Raw genomic sequence first — 22,858 nt, 5'->3', positions numbered from 1 at the left:
AGTTTAGTTTAAAGCCTAGGTTATACTCTGTTGTGGACACAGACACAGAAAGATAGACCTCTGATAGTGGAATAGTCATTCTTTTTATACTTCTTTGACATCCACTCGAGGTCTGCCGTCTGGGGACCAGGTCTAGTTGGTGCCCAAAAACAGGCAGGTGCACGAACATCCGTAAGAACCATTATGCTAACCATCTGATAATGTAATTTTTATGTCACTGGGTCCTGAGTGGGCCCTAGCAGACTCATAGACATGGAAAGCATAATCCCTGCTTAGATCATTTTTATGGTTCAAAAATGTATTACATGTAATAGTCATTAGACTTTAGTTTAGTTTTTTTCAAAGTAAACATTATCTTTTAAGTGAATTTATTCGCATCATCTAAGGTGAGGGTTTGGTATCTTTCCATGATTACTTTTCGATTTTTGGTTACTTTCCTAATCCAAACTCCAAATAAACTCTGTCAAACATTGTGAGCAGAAAAAGAGGAAATAAAAGTCAGACAGCTGGACAGAAAGACAAAAAAATAAATTAAAAAAAAGCTGACAAAAAATGATGACGGGCACATGGAGTGGCAGCAGCTGTTGAGATGTTGGATGTATCACTGACACCACACTGAGCTCAGAGCAGAAGTGCAAAGTGAGAGGAATTTGGTGAGGAGAACGCGTGTGCATGTATTTGTGTTCAGATGCGCCTGCTTGTGTCTATCAACGGCTGAGTGACTGAGTACAGCAACAGCTGTGACAGACCTCTCGAGCACAGCTTCACTGATATACGACACACATGAAGGCATGCACACGCGACTTAGTCAGTCCTGTAGCAACAGCAAATCCAGGAGACGCTCTTCTAAAGCACAGCATTGGAGTTTGTATAGTTTGCATTCATCTACTCTCTTTTTAAAAAAAAAAAAACTCTATTAAGGATTTTCTTCTACACATTCTCGCTTTTGTTTTTGCTGAATCTAATCAAGGAGTTCTTCAAAAGAAGTGGTTGGAAATGGCTGTTTTGATGAGAACAAATCTCTTTTGATCATGACTGACACCAGAAATGTTGCAGATTTCTTCTTCTTTCACTTTTCTCTACTTTGAAGGATATTCCTTCATTTCAGTCACAACAATGGTCTCCCAGAGCTTGACTCTTTAAGCGGATTGCTTTGTTTTGGGGGGATTTCAAGGCTGCAGAAATCCAGCACCTGGACTAAACTGATGTCCACCATTGGCTGTCGTTCCTATTGTGGTGTTTTTGTGGATGACTCACTCAGGGGTAATTTTCCAGTTTGCTAACGCTCGCCATGCTGGAGCACCCTCCATGTGTCCGGATTGACCCTGCCCCTTTCAGGCCTCAGCCAATCAGATGCAACATGGATAAGCCAGATATGTGTTTTGAGTTAGAGCGCCAAGCCTGTCAGAGTCTCAGACAAGGTGGGATACCTGTTTCTAGTCACGTTTCCAGTTCACAGCACATGAACATTTTTAGAGCTGCACTCACACAACACATGAGGATTTGAAAATGTGTGTAGCTCAGTTTGATTGTATTAGTAGTTCTTTTTAAGTAAAGAAATTTTGTGAAAATGTACACTGAATATTTGTAGATATTACATCAACTGTTTTAAAAATTTAGGCTTTCCCATCAAAGAATAGAGGTTTATTTTCTGGGCCGAGGTGTTAATGGGATCAAATATCCTGCTAGTGCCTTGGTTACAGTTGGGGCACAGCCAGCCTGGGCACAGCACACGTCGCCTTGAGCAGATGAACCGAGCAACCTGTTGGCTGGAGGTCCCTGGGCCTTGAATCAAAGTATCTGGACAGAGAGGAGTGTGGACCAATTTAGACAAGGACAAACTCCAAGAGGCTTTAGTTTCTTTTCATTAAAAATTTAAAGGCATGTTATGGTGCATTGCCACAGTTTCAGTTATTGAAAAATATGCAATAACTAATAAATAGCAAAATAACAGCCACAGCTATGCCTAGCAGAGACTGCCCATGCATCCTTTCACCACATCGCTTCTCACGTTTTCCCATCAGACCGTGTGTGCACAACCTTTTAAGCTGTCCTTACACTTTATGTACTTGTGTGCGAGTTGGCAGTTTACAGTAATGTTCCTCTTAATTCACAGGGCGGTCTAGAGGGATTGGGTTTCGAGTGGTTACAGCATGGTCGGAAATAGAAAACTTGTGGGGCGGAGGAGAGAGGGGGGACACAGAGGCAGACCACAGGTTGGGGGCAGACAAGAGAGTCTGAACTGCCCACTACATTGTGTTTACCATACAGAAGACTCCTTAGGAAACAAGAAAAGACTGATGGATAAATACACACTGTAACTGACTGTCTCTCCACAACTTTGAAATAGAGGTGGTCCACAAATCCATGCACATTCAATTTAATGTAGAAAGCACTCTGAGTGAACTGTTCACACAGAAGTGAACCAGATGTGATACATCGGCTAGTCATTATCACTGTCACACATGCAAAGCGGTCAAATATGTGAAAATAATTGTATTATTGTTATATATATTTGGAGGCCCCGGGGCAGACCCAGGACACGCTGGAGAGATTATATCTCTCGGCTGGCCTGGGAACGCCTTGGTGTTCCCCCGGATAAGCTGGAGGAGGTGGCTGGGGAGAGGGAGGTCTGGGCCTCTCTGCTTAGGCTGCTGCCCCCGCGACCCGGCCTCGGATAAAGCGGATGAAGATGGATGGATGGATGGATATTTGACTACCTCCTGTACTTGTACCTCTGTGTCCTCAATGAGTGTTTTGGACACCTCATCATGCATCAATTAAGATGTGAATTGACATCATTAAACAGGTTCTGTCAGGGAGGCTGTGTGTCAGACAGGAGTTGGATCCAAGATGCAGGATTCAAAGGACAGAAAGTAAACTAAAAAGCAGCTTTAACGCTGAGCCTGAACAAAGCGCACAACATCAAAGACTAGAAACGAGGAAACCGAAGCTACAAATCTTCTAAGAAACCACACTGGCAGAGAGGACACAGCCATGAGGAAGAATGTGACAAGGGTCAAGGAAATACTGAGACAATATATATAAACACAGAGGATAATGAGGGAACAGCCAACAGGTGGGAAAACAGCTGAAACTAATTACAGGTTACAAGACAGGGGAAATAGAGCTAAATACAAAGCAGAAGAGATGTGAGACCGCCAAAATAAAACAGGAAGAAACAGTGCACGGGAACTGAAACACAGATAAGACAGAAGGCTAAACAACCACAGAGACAGACTATCTTCACAAAAATGCATGGGGAGCACAGGAGGAGTATGATTACAGAAAAAACATAGAATACAAGCAAAGTAGAACCAAGATAACAAAACTAAGAAGACGTGAGGATACAAATAGTAAAAAACAAAGGAATTACAGCTATAATGAGAACCAAAACCTGGAATAACCATCTCAAACTCAGTATATCCAATAAATAAGAATTCAAAAGTCCAAACACAGAAGATACTGGGTCAAAGACCTAGGATCATGACCACTTCTGAGTTTTTCCAAGGATACCCTAGTAAGCTGTACAGGAGATCAGCCTCACTAATTTCTGATAAACACTCAGTCTTTTTGTTCTGGAAGAAGAGGTTTGTGACAGATGAAAATAAGTTGTCGCATATGAATGGTCTCGTTTTACCTACATTTTGACACCAGGCTCGTCTTCTAGCAGTGATGCCTTCTATGTAAAAACGTTTTTTTTAACATGCCCACGTAACTGGCTTATGGAGTGGCTATGAAATAGAGAAATAACACTGGTGTCCATATTATGTTGCTCAAACAACTTTAAGTCATAAAGAAATTTCTTAGGCTCAGTGCAGTCTTTGCAATTTGTTGCTTCATTGCCTGTTCAGCTTGTGACAATTTTAGTTTCTGATAATGCAATTCAATTCACCAAATCAAAAACAGTCGCCTGAATGCTTTGTATTGTAAGGTAAAGACCCTACAATAAAACAGAGAAAACCTCAACAGTCAAATAACCCCCTTTGACATAGATCCGATGTTTCATTTTACTCAATGAGCACAATGGGCTCTTTTGCATGGTCAAAGTGCTGTGTGCATAAACTGTTTATGACTAGGCTAAAGCGAGACTTCCTCTTATGTAGTAGCGTTTGACCAGTGAGTGCACATTCCAAACATAGATTCTTTCTCAATACATACAGTAACATCACTTTGCAAATGTAAGTGTTTGTCAGTGTGTGTGTTTATATGTGATTACACTATGCCACCATAAGTGGAGATTAAAATGTGCATCTGCACTGCAATGTATGTTTGCGTGCGTATGCAAATATTATGCATGCTTGTAATGAGTATCTGTGTTAGTGTTTGCTTAGTGTGGCTGCCCATGTTTCCCTGCAGGAGCCAGTTAAATCTTTCCTGCTGCCAAGGGGAGAAACTGCACCATCCATGTCAGCCAAGTCCTCATCACAGAAATCAAAGCGATTTGAATGCTTTTGTAGTCGCTCATAAGGACTATCTGTAGATTCTAATGGGCCACAGTAACACAGCATGGTCCCATTTTTTCCAACTCAGGGAAGAAAATGTAGGCCACACTCAAATTTCTGAAAACATTCAGCTTGTCCTTATTAAGTAAGACTTTTTACAGGTATAAAGACAGAAGACATGAACCTGAAAACCTGAAAATGTAAAAGGAAGACAGGAGATTTAAGAGATAGATGTGGAAGTTTGGATTCAGGTTTAGAAAAGACTTGAAATCTGTTAATATCCAAATCTTGTTCATTACAGTACATACAGTGCAAAAATCTTGACTCGCCCCTCATTTCTTTATATATTGTTTCCAGTGAATTTCTTGTCATTTTGTCATTGTTCAAGTGGTCTTTAGTAATAGTTCTATAGGTTTTCTGAAAGTCTATCAAAGTTTTTCTTTGAACATTAGCAGTGTGGGATCATTTTGACAGAGAATGGAACAAAGGCAGCCAACATCCAAAGACCTGTGAATGTCCTTCAAGAAGCCTGGAGAATTATTCATGAGGAATTCTTAAAGAAATGACAAGAAAGTTGCCTAAGACATTGTTGAAGAACAAAGGTGGTTTTACAAAATATTGACTTTCTGGCTTGTTAAAATTGTACAAACTTTTGCCTTATGTGCCATATTTCCAATTTGTACATGTTTTAGAAAAGTAGCTTAACCTAATTCCCATTTTCCTAGAAAATGGGAAGAAATGAGGGGTAGATGTTTGCATAGTACTGTATTACAATTAGTGGTTTCAGTGTTTTCTGTGCAGCATTTCATCTATTTTAACCTCTTAAGCCCCAACACCCCGGATACGGGGGCAAAAGGCAGGAGATCGCATTTGGGGTTAGGCGTTGGGGCTTAAGAGGTTAACCTGATTTCAGTTCTCTAACAAACTGGGCAATAATATGTCTATTATTTATCATATGGAAGCAATTAACTCATACCCCTAAGGTTTCGAATGTAGTTTTCTGAAATTATCGGCCCTTTGTTAGTCATTGGTGCTACTTTCGGTCATTACACAAATGTACTGTTTATAAAGTGGGGGAAACCTGCAGGCAGGTGAGACTGAAGAAGTTACTTGGATGAAAAAGGAAAAGTTTCTTCCTCTATAAACACTATGACCAGATGAACCAACTTTCTGTGACCCCCACTATTATTTGGTTAAATGTCCCTTGGCAAGTTTCACTTCGGCCAGCTTCTTTTGGTCGCCACCAAAAAGCTTCTGGCTTGAGACTGTCTGGATATTTGACCATTCCTCGTGAAGGAATTGGTAGTTGAAGTTAGTGTAAATTGGATGGTTTCTTTGCATGGACCTGGCTTTTAAAGAATAGTACATACATTTTAATAGGTTTGAACTTGGGGATTTCGGAAGCCTATTCCAGAAAATGGAATGGTCAGTCTAAATGTTAGCCTGCTTTATTCAATAATCTTTATGGTCAGACGGGACACAGTTGAATGCCCCAACAGGATAAAGATCCCAAAGATTCAGCAAAACTGGTTTTTTGGAATAGCTGAAGGGTAACATTAAGCTTCTGAAACTGGCTTCTGAAAGCTCCAACCTTAACTCTTTTGAAAATTTGTGGCCCATCATTGAAAAATAAATCTTAACCAGGAAACCAACCAATTTAAATGAACTAACAATTTTGTCAAGAAAAAGTGGTACGATGTCCAGCCCAAAGTTTATTGATGGCTACCATAGGGTTCTGGTCAAAGTGGTACATGCCGAGGGACATTTAACCAAATATTAATGGTGGTGTATGTACATTTGAGTCTATATGTATAGTTTTGACCCCGTGTTGAGAAAATCCATAATAAATTCAAACTTTTTTTACCCAATTCTTGTTTTTTAACATCAGTTCCCCCCTGGAAAAAACAGTTCGAAGACAGCCCAAAATCACCTACATTTAACCAAACTGTATTTCTGTATTAGTTTATTTCTTTTACTTGTCTAAAATTGACAAAGTGCTGATCAAGCATACCCACATGGGGTCTTAGCCCATGGTGGAGGAATACTCTGATGAGGAAAGATGAGCTACAGTTTGAATGTCACTGGGGTGACAGTCAGCTTCAGCCCAGAAAGTACAGCAGTAAATTTTCACTTTATGGATATGTCCTTTCAAACCACTGATCAGACATTATGGCTCAGCACTGAGTACTGGATTTGTACTTACTGTAGAAGGTTAAATTTAAACATTTAATAGAACCTATTTAGGAAAATGAGAACAAAATGTGACCAGGCAAAAAACAAAAAGAAAGAATATTATAACACAGCTATTCTGTTGTGCATTTCGTCACTTTGTCATAAGATTTTCCCCAAAAACTATCAAAAGATGCACGCGCTTCATTTGTGTTAAAAGAAACAAGCTAAACATAAATGTTTGGCTTTGCTACATGGGAACCAAAACCTGCAGCTGAGACCAAAAGTTATTTATTAATCCCATTCAATCACCACGTCACATTGTCATATTGCCTGATCTGCTCTGAAAAGACCTGTGATTGTAGGTGAAGTTATTTCTTATTGATAGTCACAACTTATAATACGCTGTGCAACACCTCAGCCACACTTCTATGTGGCAACTGTGTGTACTAATACTGTGGATGCAGAAAGTCAGAGTGCGTGAAAAAGACCTTCACACTCAAAACATTTCCAGCTACTGCATTTTACTGCAACTCACTGCTCAGATCAAAGTGCTGATGAACAGAAAATCCTTTCCTGCCAGTCCATATTTTCATATCATCTTGAAGTTCAGCCCTCAAAATGTTTTGCAGATATAAATAAAGTTGTGTGAACAAATCAATAATTTATAAAATACAATCAAACAAGCATCAAGTTCAATCCAGGTGCTCTCAAAATGAGCAGTCTGCTGTCTTTTTTTTCTCACACTCTGTGGGATCTTGTAATGTCACGAATGTGTGACTGTGGGCTGCCATTTCATCAAAAACGTGAAACAGGAAACTGCCAGTACGTGTGTTCATGTGTGTGTCTGACTTCCCTTTGTAGTGTGTTACATAACCTTTGTGCATCCGATCATAAAAGATCACAATTTTTGTAGCAGCTAATAGTGTAGACAGAAAAGTCCTCATAGAGTAACTTGGATATATCACTGCTTCAATCTACTGCTTTCATTTTGCTCGTGGGCATTTGCTTAGTAATGTCTCTACCTTTGTGGCGTTCGGTGGGTGAGAACTGAGATAAACATGCATACACACTCAGTCTGATGATGTTTTCCATTCATTCTGCCGCTACTGACTTGCATCTTGGTGTTCAGTTCTTCAGCTGAAGTTGCAACAGAGAAGGAGCAGAGAGGAGCTCGTCAGCCAGGGGATCATGCCACGTAAGTTACAACAAAACACTTTTAAGAAATATTTTGATATGAACTGTAAAATGAAGCTGATGTAAACTCTTACAATAACCTTGTTAGTAGATACAACCAGCACATCTAGTACTGCGCCAAAGTTTTGGGTCCCACTGTATGGTTTTTTATATTTTGCTGCCAAAGAGCCAGACTTTGTTGTATTTTTTTAATTTGTCCTTTTGAAAGCTCAAAGTTTTTCTTTGGACACTGGCTGCTTTTTCACTGATTTTCAGTCCATTCCCTGTATCTCGCCATTTTCAGTAGAATGCTTTTTGCTTGTTTGTTTCTTTGTTAAGCCACTAAACACTGACTGATCAATCATTCAAGCACTTAACTTAATAGATAAACCAGAGTTGTGTCTACACATAAGGGGCAACTTATCAAAGAAGTCATTTTAACTTAAATAGACTGTTTGTTACTGGCAGCCTATCACAAGAACATCTATTTTGTTCCCATTTTTTCAGTTGAATTTATCCAAAATGTCAAACGTAGCAAATTTTGATATAAATAAAACTGAATTTCACATCAAAAAGGCAATTCTGAAAGAATTATTTGTCAGTTATTTGTCATGACATATAACAGCATGATGTACAGAGTCTGAACAGTATCTGAATGTCATCTCCTAAGAAACAGGAAAAACTCCAGTAACACAGGACCTTTAAAAATTTCTGAAATTGTCATCAACACATACTGATGAGGTCAGGAGAGAAGTACAACCATGAGTATCTACAGCCGTCTGTACAACACTCTGTCATGGTTTAGGGATGCATTTTAGTGAGTGTTGTTGTGGATCTTGTCAAAATTGATGGAATTATGTACACAGAATTATGATTCGATTTTGACTGACCATGCAACACCATCTGGAATGATGAAAAAGATGAAAAAGATCCCAAATACACTACCAATGCAGTAAAAGGATAGAAAAAGAGACTTAGACTTTGAGACTTAGAGCTTTTTATTGTCATTGTGCAGTTTCTTGCACAGCCAGATTGGGTAGCTGGACCACAAAGATGCAAAAGTAAGAAGAGAAAACAATATACAACGAGGGGAAAAAAAAAAAATATATATATATATATATATATTTTTTTTTTTTTTTTTTTTTTCAAATGAACCAGCTGCTAGTTAACGAGAGACACCCGGAATGGCTAACCGAAGGCCGGACGGTCCTGATCCCCAAGGACCCCAAGAAGGGACTGGTCCCCTCCAACTACCGACCAATAACCTGCCTCAGTACTACATGGAAGCTCCTGTCAGGCATCATATTGGCTAAGATGAACAGGCACATGGGTCAATACATGAGTGGGACACAGAAAGGAATTGGCAAGAATACCAGAGGTGCAAAACACCAGCTACTGGTAGACAGAACAGTCAGCCGAGACTGCAAGACCAGACTGACCAACCTGTGCACTGCCTGGATTGATTACAAGAAGGCCTATGACTCAATGCCCCACAGCTGGATACTGGAATGCCTAGAATTGTACAAGATCAATGGGACCCTAAGAGCCTTCATCAGGAACTCAATGGGGATGTGGCGTACAACACTAGAGGCCAACTCCAAGTCCATAGCACAAGTCACCATCAAGTGCGGGATCTACCAAGGAGATGCTCTGTCCCCACTGCTGTTCTGCATAGGCCTGAACCCCCTCAGTGAGATCATTAACAAGACTGGCTACGGATACCAACTACGGAACGGAGCAGTTGTCAGCCACCTCCTGTACATGGATGACATCAAGCTGTATGCCAAGAGTGAACGAGACATCGATTCACTGATCCACACTACCAGGCTATACAGCAATGACATTGGAATGTCGTTCGGACTGGAGAAGTGTAGTCGGATGGTATCAAAGAGAGGGAAGGTAGTCAGAACTGAGGGGATTGAACTACCAGAAGGCAACATTGCAGACATAGAGGACAGTTACAAGTACCTGGGGATCCCGCAGGCAAATGGGAACCATGAAGAGGCCGCTAGAAAGCCTGCAACCACCAAGTACCTGCAGAGGGTCAGGCAAGTCCTGAGGAGTCAGCTGAATGGTAAGAACAAGATCCGGGCCATCAACACGTACGCCCTGCCCGTGATCAGGTACCCTGCTGGGGTAATAGGCTGGCCAAAGGAGGAGATAGAAGCCACTGACATAAAGACAAGAAAGCTCCTTACCATGCATGGAGGGTTTCACCCCAAGTCCAGCACCCTGAGGCTGTACGCTAAGCGGAAGGAAGGGGGCCGGGGACTGGTGAGTGTCAGCACCACAGTCCAGGATGAGACAACGAACATCCAAGAATACATTGGGAAGATGGCCCCAACTGACCGAGTGCTCAGTGAATACCTCAGGCAGCAAAAACCCAAGAAAGAGGAGGGAGACGAGGAACCATCATGGAAGGACAGGCCCCTGCACGGTATGTACCACCGGCAGATAGAGGAGGTGGGTGATATCCAGAAATCCTACCAGTGGCTGGACAAAGCTGGACTGAAAGACAGCACAGAGGCACTAATCATGGCAGCACAAGAACAAGCTCTGAGCACAAGATCCATAGAGGCTGGGGTCTATCACACCAGGCAAGACCCCAGGTGCAGGCTGTGTAAAGATGCCCCAGAGACAATCCAGCACATAACAGCAGGGTGCAAGATGCTAGCAGGCAAGGCATACATGGAACGCCATAACCAAGTGGCCGGCATAGTGTACAGGAACATCTGTGCCGAGTATAACCTGGAAGTCCCGAGGTCAAAATGGGAGATGCCCCCAAGGGTGGTGGAGAATGACCGAGCTAAGATCCTGTGGGACTTCCAGATACAGACGGACAAAATGGTGGTGGCTAACCAACCGGACATAGTGGTGGTAGACAAACAGAAGAAGACGGCCGTAGTGATCGATGTAGCGGTTCCAAATGACAGCAATATCAGGAAGAATGAACACGAGAAGCTGGAGAAATACCAAGGGCTCAGAGAAGAGCTCGAGAGGATGTGGAGGGTGAAGGTAATGGTGGTCCCCGTGGTAATCGGAACACTAGGTGCAGCTAGGCGAGTGGCTCCAGCAGATCCCGGGAATAACATCGGAGATCTCTGTCCAGAAGAGCGCAGTCCTGGGAACAGCTAAGATACTGCGCAGGACCCTCAAGCTCCCAGGCCTCTGGTAGAGGACCCGAGCTTGAAGGATAAACCGCCCGCAGGGGCGTGCTGGGTGTTTTTTAATATATATATATGAGTGAAAAACACACAGTGGAATACTATCAGTCATGGATTGGCCTCCCCTGGACCTCAACATTATTGAAGCACTGTGGGGTCTTCTTGACAGAGATCAGCACAAACAGCAGACACCTCCAAAGCTTTGAAGCCTGGAGAACTATTCCTGAAGGCTACTTAAAGAAATGACAAGAAAGCTGCCTAAGACAGTTCAGACTGAAGACTAAAGGTGGTCATACCAAATATTGACTTTCAAGCTTTTTAGAATTGCACAAACTCTATTTTACCTTATTGCCCACTTTATTTCCATGCATGTGTGCATGTTTCAGTAAATTGCTGCGCCTCTTTGCCATTTCCCTATCAAAATATAAAGAAGTGATTCAAGACTTCTGCATGGCATTACACTCATTTATTCATTGGTCCATTAGATTCACTAAAGGTGTGACATAGCATTTAAGCGTGTAGCAGATATTATTTTATCTGAAAGGTCATTTATAAAATTTTTTGAAAAAATGGGATTTAAATTTTTGTTAAAAAATTAATTAATGGCAAATCACGAAAAAGAAAGAAAATTATATGTGTATTTTGCTACAAAAGAAGGACTAGTTTTGTCTATAAGATGACGCAAAATGAATCAGAATCCAATTATCTTTATTAAGTGGAGTCCCTGTGGTGTCAGGAGAAAAAGGTTTTAATATAATTACAAAAGAATAGTATAAAAAAGAGGAATAAAATAGTCTTTCAGTTATAATGGAAAGAATCTTATTGCACATAAACACTATTGCACAGGATGTTACAGGCTGTCATCCATTGGACCGTATTCGTCAGGTTGTATTGGAAGTGATTACTTGTAATTCAAAGCCCTAACAACTATAGGGGAGAACTGCACTGTTCTAAAAATAGTAATGTCAAAGTATCTTACTGTATATTTTACAGTTTTGTACTGTCTTTCTAGAATATCATTAAATTTACATAAGTAGACTGTGATTTTACATGTCAAAGGTAAAATAACATAACATCACTGTAAATATAGTAAAACACAATTTACTTGTTTTTTAAATATACTTTTTTGTACATATGCATATTTAGATTGTAAAAATACATTCACAAATGTATCATGATTTCACAAATATCTGTCGGTTATTTGAAAGATTGAACTGTTGAATTCAAATGTAATGCTATGGAAAAGTATATAACATGATCCCTATAAGCTTGTGTTACATCACATAAGTATTATTATCATTGCTATTTAGGGCGATCATAGCTCAAGAGTTGGCAGTTTGCCTTGTGATCAGAAGGTTGCCGGTTCGAGCCCCGGCTCGGACACTCTCGGTATTGTGTCCGTGGTCAAGACTCTTCACCTACTGGTGATGGGCTGATGGTGCGATATGGCAGCCTCGGCTCTGTCAGTCTGTCCCAAGGCATGCAATCCATTATTATTTAAACCAACTGTTAACTGTATATTTCTGTACATTTACGTATTATGATTCATATTGCCACATTCATTGACCTTATTTATAGGTAATTTCATTGTTTGATCACGTTAAGATGTTCCTAATTTAATGTCTAAAAGCACTTGGAAAAGGCAGAATGCCATGTAAAATTAGCGCAACAAACTGTATTGTCATTACTGAAAATAACCGTATTTTTATGAGGAAGTTATTTTCTGTTATGTTACGGTAGTATTTTGGCGCCCCAGCTGCCGGAATATTACCGTTTTTTAAAGATGTTTTTTTTAACAGTGTGACTATTGCTGATGGCAGCAGTTTGTAGAGATTATGAGCAGGGTGTGGGGAGTCTTTTATGATATTTCCTGCTTTCCTGAGACAACGAGAGCAGTGCAGTTCATCTAGAGGGGGTAAAAAACAGAAAGTGATCCCTTGGGCCATCTTTACAATCACACACAGAGGCGGTAGCATAGGATGCTCTCTATTGAACAATGATAGAAGGACACCAGCAGCTTTTGAGGGATGTTGTTTTCCCTGAGGATTCTCAGGAAATAAAGTCTCTCCTGAGCATCTTTCCCAGCTCCACTGTATTCACACCCCAGAACAGGTCATCCTAGATGTGAACTCCCATGAAGCGGAAGTCTGGCACCATCTCCACCCCATCCCCATTGACGTAAAGTGGTTTAATGTCCATAAAATCCACAACAGTCTTCTTCGTCTTGGTTGTGTTCAGGAGCAGGTTGTTGTCCCTGCACCACGCTGTCAGTCGCTCCACTTTGTCCCTGTAGGCAGACTCATCCCCCCCATATGTTATAAAAAGCTTGTGCCATGTGTTGCAGTTTGCTTCTTTTTCAAATGCTTACGTTTGAGGATTGCATATAGGCTCATACAAAATAACATGAAAGCAGCACAAGAAAATTTAACATATAAATCAAGTAACACGCAACATTGAACAGAGAAAGATGCATTTCAGCATAACAGCTACATTAGTTGATGCAAGTTAGTAATGAAATGAAAACAGAAGCATCTGAGTGCAGTCCGCCGTGCCATTTTAGGTTTATTCTAAAGAGATTTGGATTGCAGTTAAAAGGTGTCATTGTCTCCTTTCAATCTTTACAGTGAGTTACTCAAGATCATACTGCAGCTGCCATCATGCATATCCGTAGCTGCTTCTTATCAGATTGTGATAGTTCCCCATCTGCCATCCAAGTTAGCTGCTACTTTTGGCTCAGTTTTTAAAAAAGGCACTTTTTTTCTGTTTGGTTTATAGAGTCTTAATTATCCTGTTAAATGGACAATTTCCATTTAATGCTACTTTAGGGAGCATAATATGTTGTTCAGTGCATGCATTAATATAAGTATGTAATGCACAAAGTTCTGAATGCTTTACAAACTGGTACTATTAATGGTGGTTTTTTTATGCTCAGTGTGGCTAACTTTAGCTTTCCCCACATTTTATTTTCTTCAGAAAATGAGGCTCAGTCTTCCTCTGACAATGCTTCTCACAGTAGGTCTATAAGCAGTCTGACACAGGAAGTGTCAGAAGAGACAGTGTGTTTTATCTGCTAATGATTCTAATATTTACCTGCTCATGTGGTAGATGTTTAAACTGGGAGCCTGAACACTATTCATATGGACTCTGTATGCAAGCGCTTTACTGCTGCTGAATGTATTCGCCATCACAAATATGCATTTACTATTTTCCCTCGCTATAGGTAGCATTTATAATACAATAATGTCATCTTATCTTTGTGGGCAGACAAACAACAACTCTAAAATGGAATTATGTAAATGTTATCTTTGTTAACATGCTGGTACTGTTAAGTTTCCATTTTATTTATTGACAGCATTTCGTGCGCACCACGCTCGTCGTGGTCATGTTAGGTGTGACCACAGGAGTCATCACAGTTCTTATCTGCTTCCACTTTCCTGCCGAATGTTTGAAAAAAAAAAAAAAACTGACATGGAGATCAAAGATGAATGTTATGTGCATATGTTTTAATTCAGTTATCCCATGCCTCTCTTTGCTTCTTAACAAAAGGTGTGTAGCTTTGTTAGTTTTCTGCAGAAGTATTCAGGAACGTTGCAGTTGAGCCAGGGTAGGGTGCACAAAATCAACTACCGGTAGTTCTTTGTTTGAGAAAGCACCTGAAAGTTAGTTTTGTCACGTAAAAGCTGTATTGCAGCGCCCCTGAACTCTGTGGTGTGCTTGCTGTTGTCATGTTCTAATTGACTAGATTTATGTGGTGCCTGGGAACAACCTTTAAGAGAAAAAGAAACTCATAAGTCAGCCATGTTTTGCAATAATGAGCATGCAAAACAAACAAACTGTTGTTTGTTTGTTTGTTAATTAGTTAGTTAGTTTATTTGCTTGTTTTAATCAATTTTAAATCATGCTTTTTATTTGTTCTTGTTTCTAATGTCTCTGTAAAGCACTTTGAATCACCTTGTTGTTGAATTGTGCTATACAAATAAACTTGCCTTGCCTTGCCTTGCCTTCATGACCGCAAGATGAGTATATATACAGAGCCAGTACAACAGACCAGTCTTTCTCCCTGGACCATTCGGCCCAGTATGCACTGCACTTCGCTTTAAGCCTCTTTCTAACCTTAGTAAGGTAAAAACCATGCTACAGCCATGTTGTTCTTGTGGGGAAACTTGACACAGCACTCAGTGTGATACCTCACCTAGTTTGTAATTTTTACACTTCTTAGAAAAAACACTAAAAATAGTTTGTGAGTTCACACTAACCTGCATGTGATCAGGCTGAGTTAAACAAAGGAGACGGGGACCTTTTTTATTTCTAAAGAATTGTTAACACAGTTGATATAATGAGCAAAAACACAAGAAAGAGACTGAAAGCATTAATTAGTAAACCTGCCCTAGTTGCATGGAATTGCAATATTTACTTTTGCAGATGCTCCTCCACAGATTATGAGCTCTGTAAATATCTGAGTATTGCATGTATACTTGGTGCAGTATTTGCAAATGTATCACACTTTACACAGCTGACCTGCAGGACAGCTAAAGACATTAAAGAGGAAGTGCTAGACAGCAGGAGACTGAACAGTTGCTGTCAGAGGAAGTGATGTTGTTCAATGTTAAAATGTTTAAAGATTGTTGCTTAGCTCTAGCAGGGTGGTAAGGAACCACTCGTGCACATAATGGGGTCTTTTCTCTCTGACCCCATCTCAGCACTCTCTGTTTCCTCCTTGTCTTTTGCCCTTTGGTCTGTTGTTCCATTTTTCTTCCAGCTGCCTCCTCTCATTTGTCATCTCTCCCCATCTCCTCTACATCTTTTTCATGATTCTTCATCTTCCTTAAATCTATTTTATCCTCTTCACTTTCACTCACACTTTTAACCCCCCTCTCCCCCCGTGTGCTCATCCAGCCATCCTTCCCTCAATCCCATCACTCATTTTCAGTGTAGCTGACTGACAGGCAGGTTTATACACCCTCAAGGTGGACACATAACCTCCTTGTGGGTGGGTGAGAGGTCTAAGAGGGCTCTCCAGGGTGTGTGAGAGTGAGTGTGTACCGGCAGTGTGACAGTGCTCAGTGACGTGAACTGAGGCTTAGGTACCAGCAGTTCTGCCCCGGGTTTGATAATGCAGCCATACTGTGTGTGTGTGAAGTACAGTACAGTAAGACATTTTTTTTGTTGTCCTAGCTTTGCCGCATGAGATTTGAAACTATATTGTGACTAGAAAATGACATGCAGCCCTCATCATAGATACTGACAACTTCATACTTGGTTTAAGACACAAGTGATGTAAACACATTGGGCTAAAGTTGAGTCTAAGACTTTGAGTGCAAAAAACTCCAGTGTCCTCACATACATGTAGTATGGATATGGGGACACTATATAATAAATGTGCTGCCTGTATGGTGGCCCTGAGAGGTCAAACACACTGCAACTTAAAAAAAAAACAACCCACCAGCAAATAGAAATATTTTACTGAGTGCATCTTTTTGTGAACCAGATAAGATGGCATGTAGTCCTACACAGTACTGTGATAGATTGAATTCTGGATAAATTGCAATCACTAGCAGTGAAGCTCCCCCAACACCATCACCCACCAATCCATGCTTGATGGTATCTTCACATGGAAAGATCACAGACTGAATCATTAATCATACATTTTGGATCAAAGTCCAAATTTTCAAGTCAGTGCAAGACATGTGACTACTCGGTCATCCACAGTGGTGTTTTTCTTTACAGCAATTTAAACACCAAGACCTAAATTTACTGACAGTTAATGTGAGAGTCCGATTGCCAAGAACATGACCAAACTAGAGTAATGGTGTCAGTGTTGAATCTAATAGTGTGGGGAAGAGGAAGTGATGTAAAGCATAAACTAGCAGCCTGAACATCCAGGAAAACAGGAAGATTAGTGGTTACAGATCTTCCTCGTTGAGCTTTAACATAAGCTTTACTTGGCCAATTTGGAAATTTGACACCTGGACCATTGTATTTAAAGAGAAGGTAAAATAATAACTGTGCCACTTGGAGGAATTTTACAGACAGTTTCCAAAAACAAAGTCAGATTTTGGTTATTTTTGAAACACATTAGAGTTGGCTGGTTTTGCAGGTATTGTCAAATACATTACCAAATGTATCTGGAAATCCGCTTGTTCTAAAAAGTTTGAAACATTTATTAAAATATTTAAACAAAATTCTTTGTCTGCTGCTAAATAATTTGGTTCTCACATGTAGAATATTTATTAGGTCAAGATTTAGATCCTCTTTTTTGTCTTAGACTGCTTAGAAGCAAAGCTATATTGTAATGGTTGAGCTGTTGCATTTAACTCAGTATCACGGTGTCATGATTACCTCGAAGGTTTCCATTACCACTAATCCTGAGGCTTTGCATAATCACAAACCTGCACAAGTCCTACTTAAGTCATCTTTGAATGCTGAACAGTTTCCAGGAAATCCACTGCTGTAGAGAAGCTCATTGGATCGAAGCAGTCAGACTTCATCCCTTTACATTTCTCCTTTGACTTTGTGATTTTTTTAAGCTTTTTACAGCAGCTGTTGTTGGGGACCAGTATCCCAGCCATCATTGTACTTTATGCACTACATTGAACTGGTACTCAGGAAAAAGCTTTGGCTGAGACCATCAATAGACTTGAAATTGAACTAAAGAGGCAAAGATCCATGAAACGCTCTTTTGCTAACCCCCACTAGCATCAATACACTTTTACTCTTTTTGCCTGATTTTTTTTTCTTTACTATGCTCTCTCTTTTTATCCTCTTAGCACTGAAAACTTCAGCTGCCTTCCACGAACAGAGAAAGAGCTTGGAACGGGCTCGGGTGAGTATGCCATCCTCAAATCAGTCACTGATGTCAAAACTGATGCAATTTAAGCTTTGAGAGTTTTTAAAACACGTGGCATCATTACAGAAGCATTCTGATTTGTCTTTTCCTGCTTTAATGTAAGCCAAAAAAAGAGTTGGGATAAGACCATTGGCTCAGACAAATAGACTTGTATAGAGTAATGCGAAACTATCCACCAAATCAGTGCTTGCCCCAAGGGCAACATCATCAGCAGTTGTGAGTGAGTACGTGGGAAGATGGATGAGTAGGTTAAAGTAATTCTCCATTAGTAACTAGCTAAAATGATTAGATAAACACAGGCCCTTTAGTTAGCTTAGGAAGCACGGTCTACATTGTTAAGAGAAGGGTTTGTGGAACTACACCTAAAGAAGGAGAGGAACCACAATGTTTAACAGTGCACAATAAAGGATTTGTGAGTGCAAAACTGAGAGATTTTCCATTCCTTCTTCTTCATCTTGTCTCTTGGTCTCTCTCCAGACGGAAGACTATCTCAAGAGAAAGATCAGGAGTCGACCAGAGAAATCTGAACTGATCAGGATGCACATCTTGGAGGGTAAACACTACACAGAGCCTCATACCTCTGGAACTTTGGTCAATCTAATGGAAAAAGACCCATTACATCCATGCACACTCGTAAAGAATTTCCATGCCTGGTTTGTGTGTCTATGCAGAGCCGTTCCTTCCGGTCAAGCAGCTGAAGAAAGCATGCCTCGCTGTTGATTTGAATGATAAGATTGCCCAGAGGCCAGGGCCGATGGAGTTGATCCATAAAAACATTCTACCCGTTCACTCCAGTATTAAACAAGCCTTCATAGGTAAGTGAGAACTATTTTTAGGCAACAGTTTCAGGATTACTTCTGCTGAGTGGAGGAAATTATTAGCTTAAATGTTATAAGTGCAGAGTTATTTATGGTTGATTGCAATAAGCTGACCGCAGAGAAAAAACCCACAAACAAAGCGTTGAGACCAGATATAATGATCTTAAGCAGATAGATGCAGTTATTGCGGACAACTTGTGTAAGCCTTTCAAGAGCTTATCTGTAAGTCTCTATTTTCCAGCCATCAGTACACAAACCAATACCAATGTTTCTTCACACAGTCTCGATATGTAGGGCTGTTGCACAATAACACATTAGTCATGCCAACTTTAGAAGGCCTTACTTTGCAAATTTTGTTTTATTATTTCTGCCCCCTCAACAATCAACAGGTGTACCATTGCTATATAATTTCCTGCGCACAGTCTGTGTGGAAGAAGGACGTGTGATATAGATTTTCATCAAAACACACCCACACTGTGAGGCTCCTGACAGGACATCCCTCCTGGCCCCTTCCTTCACCTATCATAAACGTACTGTTTCCTCCCAGATCCCAGATGCTTCAGTTGTCCTCACCACATACTCACACAGGCATCCATACCTGTCAACAAGAACCACCTAACATACAAATTTTTCACAAACAGCGCACTGACAGGCAAACACTTCAATTGATCAATTCTATGAGTTTGGAAAGGTTGGAGGGGGGTAATTGTAAATGATGCATGACCTCTGATTCCCATTTTAACAGACAAGAGACGAAGATACTGCTTCCTTCTCTGTTCTCGGTTGGTTTTAAACAATCACAGTGCCTGTTAATAGAGAATCACTTGCTAATTGAAGAGGTGACATTTTAAAATAATGGGGACCTATTAAGCTTAATTCAATTGCATATTAATATTTTCAGAATAGATCACTAAAAAAATAATCCTTAGTTGTTTCACACTGGCCCTTAATGGAGCTTCCTCCGTTCATCTATAGTCTGAAATGAGCGCTTTTAGCTCTTTTCCAGTAATTTTTTGAGGTAATTTAATAGAAAAAAAGAATGCTGTTTTCATAAATATACATTGATTAGTGCGCAACTACATCTTCCAACAAATAGATGCATTGTCATAAACTTAGAATCAACCCATTAAAAATACACAGCAACGAACGCAAATTTTGATTTGTGTCTTTAGCTATGTTAGCTATATTTTATCATCTGAAAAGTAACACATGAAAACGTCCATAAACATGCTTTTTTATTCTAATATTGTTGCAATTACTTATTGTCAGCAGATCAGATATACCACCCTTCCATCTCTGGACAGCTGACAATGAGGCAACTAAACAACACAGTTAGCTGGTTATATGCTAATGTTGTGTCAACTAATGTGAGACTCGAGTGTCTTAACAGTCACATTTCCCCTCTGACAAACAGTTTGATAACTTTCTCACATCATATGAGAGTTTTTGAGACCAACAATGTTAGATCCACTTCAACAAAAGTTTCACTTGTGCAGGCAAAAATAGCAGTGCTTACTGACATAAAAGGATATCCTCAGCAAAAGAAGTGACTTTCACTTACTCATTGACTCGCGTTCAACTCCTTTCACAAAGTTTTACAGTCTCCTCCAGAGTAAATAGACTTGAACACTTCTCATCTGGCATTCTGTAGCTATCAAAGACTCCAGTTTTTTTGCTACGGCTGTTATGGGGCCCGGTGTAAATGCAATGTTTTGATCTTTCTTGGCTATCTTGAACATGTTTGTCCAACAATGCCACAGTGGCTAGGATTATGAACTTAAATTAGGAGAATTAAGAAAACAGAGTTCAGTTGACTGCAGTCTACTGACATATAGCAGTGAAATTTTACCCACCAAGGTCATTTTCTATATGTTTGGTTGCCCATTGTAGTCAAGAGATTTGCGCAGCAGGTGGATTTGAATTCTGTGTTTGAGTTGGCCATATCAAGTACATCTGCTCCAGCCCGTTCTCACTCCCGACGCGTGATATACCGATGATTTTTCACGTCCCGAGGCGTTCTATGGTGACCTTCCGCCTTCCTATGCTACACGGCGGATTATGGATGAAATTGAATAGAGGGAAGCTCCCGTGGTAACACGTGTTCCAGCCCTGTATTCCAGCCCTCCGTGTTTTCAAAGCGATTTAAGTAAAATAAACGTACATGTGTAGATTTATTCCAAACGGTTCTCATGTTTCCTCGTTTTTCAGAACTCGTAATATAGGGACCTTTTGGGTGGCCAAAAGCGTAATATGATTTGTCACCTAGCCTTAATTGTTATACTTTGGGAGTGAGAATGTGTTGTCTGCTCTCACTGGCATCATACAGCTCCAAGAATAAAAGACACTTCCTGAAATAAGGATGAGGATCGTCTAAGTGGGATTTTTATATAGAACACTTTTTTTTTCTTTGTACTGTGGGAGCAAGGAATCGGTGGGTCCAGCTGCTTGATTGATGTGTAGAGGAAGAAGGTTGAGATTTAATAACAGACTGTGTCAGTGGAATATCCATCTCTGTCACTGCTACACAATAAACACAATTACATTACCGCCACTTTCGGTAGGAGCACCAGGAACTAGCTAGATGAGGTTGACATATGAGCATACAAAGCATGATGCACTCCCACACCCACACACAGCACAGCTGTAAGCGAGTCATTGCATTATTAAATCAGCCCCGTGTTGTCTTTTCATCATTACCTGCTGATGGTAAATTAATGGACAGCAGTGTGTTCTAAATAGCAGTGGGCTACTGCCCGTTAGCACCTCCTGTAATTTAATAACTCAGTTCTATTATTAAAAAAAAATGGCTCTACAGCAGTCCTGGGGATCCTAGCGGGTACTTTTATTCCTTAAATCCCTGTGAAGACTCATAAGTCTGCATAATAATGAAATGATTATATGATATGGCGCATGGGAAAGCTGGCAGGCTTGGATTAAAGCTATGCTGTAAGATGTCTTAACCTTCCTGTGGCTGGCTAATAAGGAAACTTTGGGCATGTGGTTGACAATTTTCTTTGCAGTTTTTTACATTGCTGTATCTGATTTACTATTATATCACGCTCAGCTGCATTTATCTGTTGCATACGAAACATATTTTAAAGATATTTTAAAGAGAATATTATTAGTATAGCAGGCATAAACAGGGGAAGCCGTCACATAAACAGTTCAAATATTCATCGCATAAATTACACAGACGATCCTTCAGAATCCTCAGCACAACGTCATCCTTAGAGAGACGCCATCTGTTACATAAAAACTGTTATAAAAGCCTTGTTTGGCTGTGTGGGAAATGAACATAGATGAATGAAAAGCAAAATGCTTGACAAAAACCTGACTCATCACAAGTGCATCTAGGACTGGCTCTGGTGGACATGATATGACTACAGAAAAGTGTTTAAGTAGTTTAGACAGCTCTCTCGCTCTCTGTGTCAGTTGTTGACGAGACACTGGGGACGAGTGTCTTGTGTGCATTTTTGTAGGATATTGAACATTAACAAATGCAAGCCTTTGATGAGTCACCGATACTTGTGGAGGAGGCACCGGTGATAATTTGTCTGGATTGGAGGTGCCCACAAGGTGTTAGAGTCACAAGCAGAAGTCCAATGGCTCAGCTCCTGTTAATGCAAGTGATAGTGTTACACAGGCACACAGACTTGGGCAAGGACCTAGAATCACTGGGTAGTACATTTATTTTATGGTCTAATTTAACTAGATAATGTTTATTTCCTTCCCTCGTCTCCCCCACAATGCTTCTCCTCTCAGAGACGCAGTTTCAAAGAGCCTCAGGAGAGAACTCTTCATTTGATGAGGACACTAATGACAGTCTGTCTCCAGAGCAGTCCACATCTGTCAGTGAGGAGGGTTGTTCGTTGGGCCTGGGACCTCTGCCCACTCCAAAGGAAACACTGACAGGCCATGGCATCCCGTCTCCTACACAGGTAGGATCACCGCAGAGAGTGGGACTAAGATGCTGTGCAGAATGTATGCAAGACTGTAAATCCACAGCTTAAAAGCAATGTAGAGGCTGTGAATTAGTGCATTTGTCTGTGTATATGTGACGTGCATCAGATTTACCACTGGTGGTGGTGTAGCACAGTGTGGGAGAGTTTATAGTGGGTGCAGTTGTCACAGAGGGGATAACCAGGCTTTGGTGAGGGGAAAATAACAACATTTTGAGCACCCACTCACTCACACACTAGCAAGTTTAGCATTTCGCTACATCAACCATCTGATGCACGG

General features: G+C 40.5%; 1 protein-coding gene across 3 annotated transcripts in view; it reads left to right on the top strand.

Moving 5' to 3' along the window:
- Window positions 1-757: 757 nt before the first annotated feature.
- Window positions 758-22,858, top strand: part of LOC146710995 (myocardin-related transcription factor A-like) — a 37,201-nt gene continuing 15,100 nt past the window's right edge. For 2 of the 3 annotated variants that reach the window (XM_085453672.1, XM_085453673.1), the window contains exons 1-6: window positions 760-1,421; window positions 7,747-7,812; window positions 17,722-17,777; window positions 18,279-18,354; window positions 18,473-18,616; window positions 22,382-22,557. In XM_085453672.1, coding sequence (XP_085309798.1) covers window positions 1,292-1,421; window positions 7,747-7,812; window positions 17,722-17,777; window positions 18,279-18,354; window positions 18,473-18,616; window positions 22,382-22,557 — 648 coding nt within the window. In that variant the 5' untranslated portion in view covers window positions 760-1,291. Of the gene's footprint in view, window positions 1,422-7,746; window positions 7,813-17,721; window positions 17,778-18,278; window positions 18,355-18,472; window positions 18,617-22,381; window positions 22,558-22,858 lie in introns of all 3 variants that reach the window. The other variant, XM_085453674.1, reaches the window with a different exon arrangement.

The sequence above is a fragment of the Copadichromis virginalis genome, linkage group LG4, assembly GCF_057382275.1.
Source record: "Copadichromis virginalis isolate Kocher_CV1m ecotype Utaka linkage group LG4, C_Virginalis_male_GT1.1, whole genome shotgun sequence".
Classification (NCBI taxonomy): Eukaryota; Metazoa; Chordata; class Actinopteri; order Cichliformes; family Cichlidae; genus Copadichromis; species Copadichromis virginalis.
Note: the sequence above shows the minus strand (reverse complement) of the source record. Positions and strands in the feature narration are given on the sequence as shown.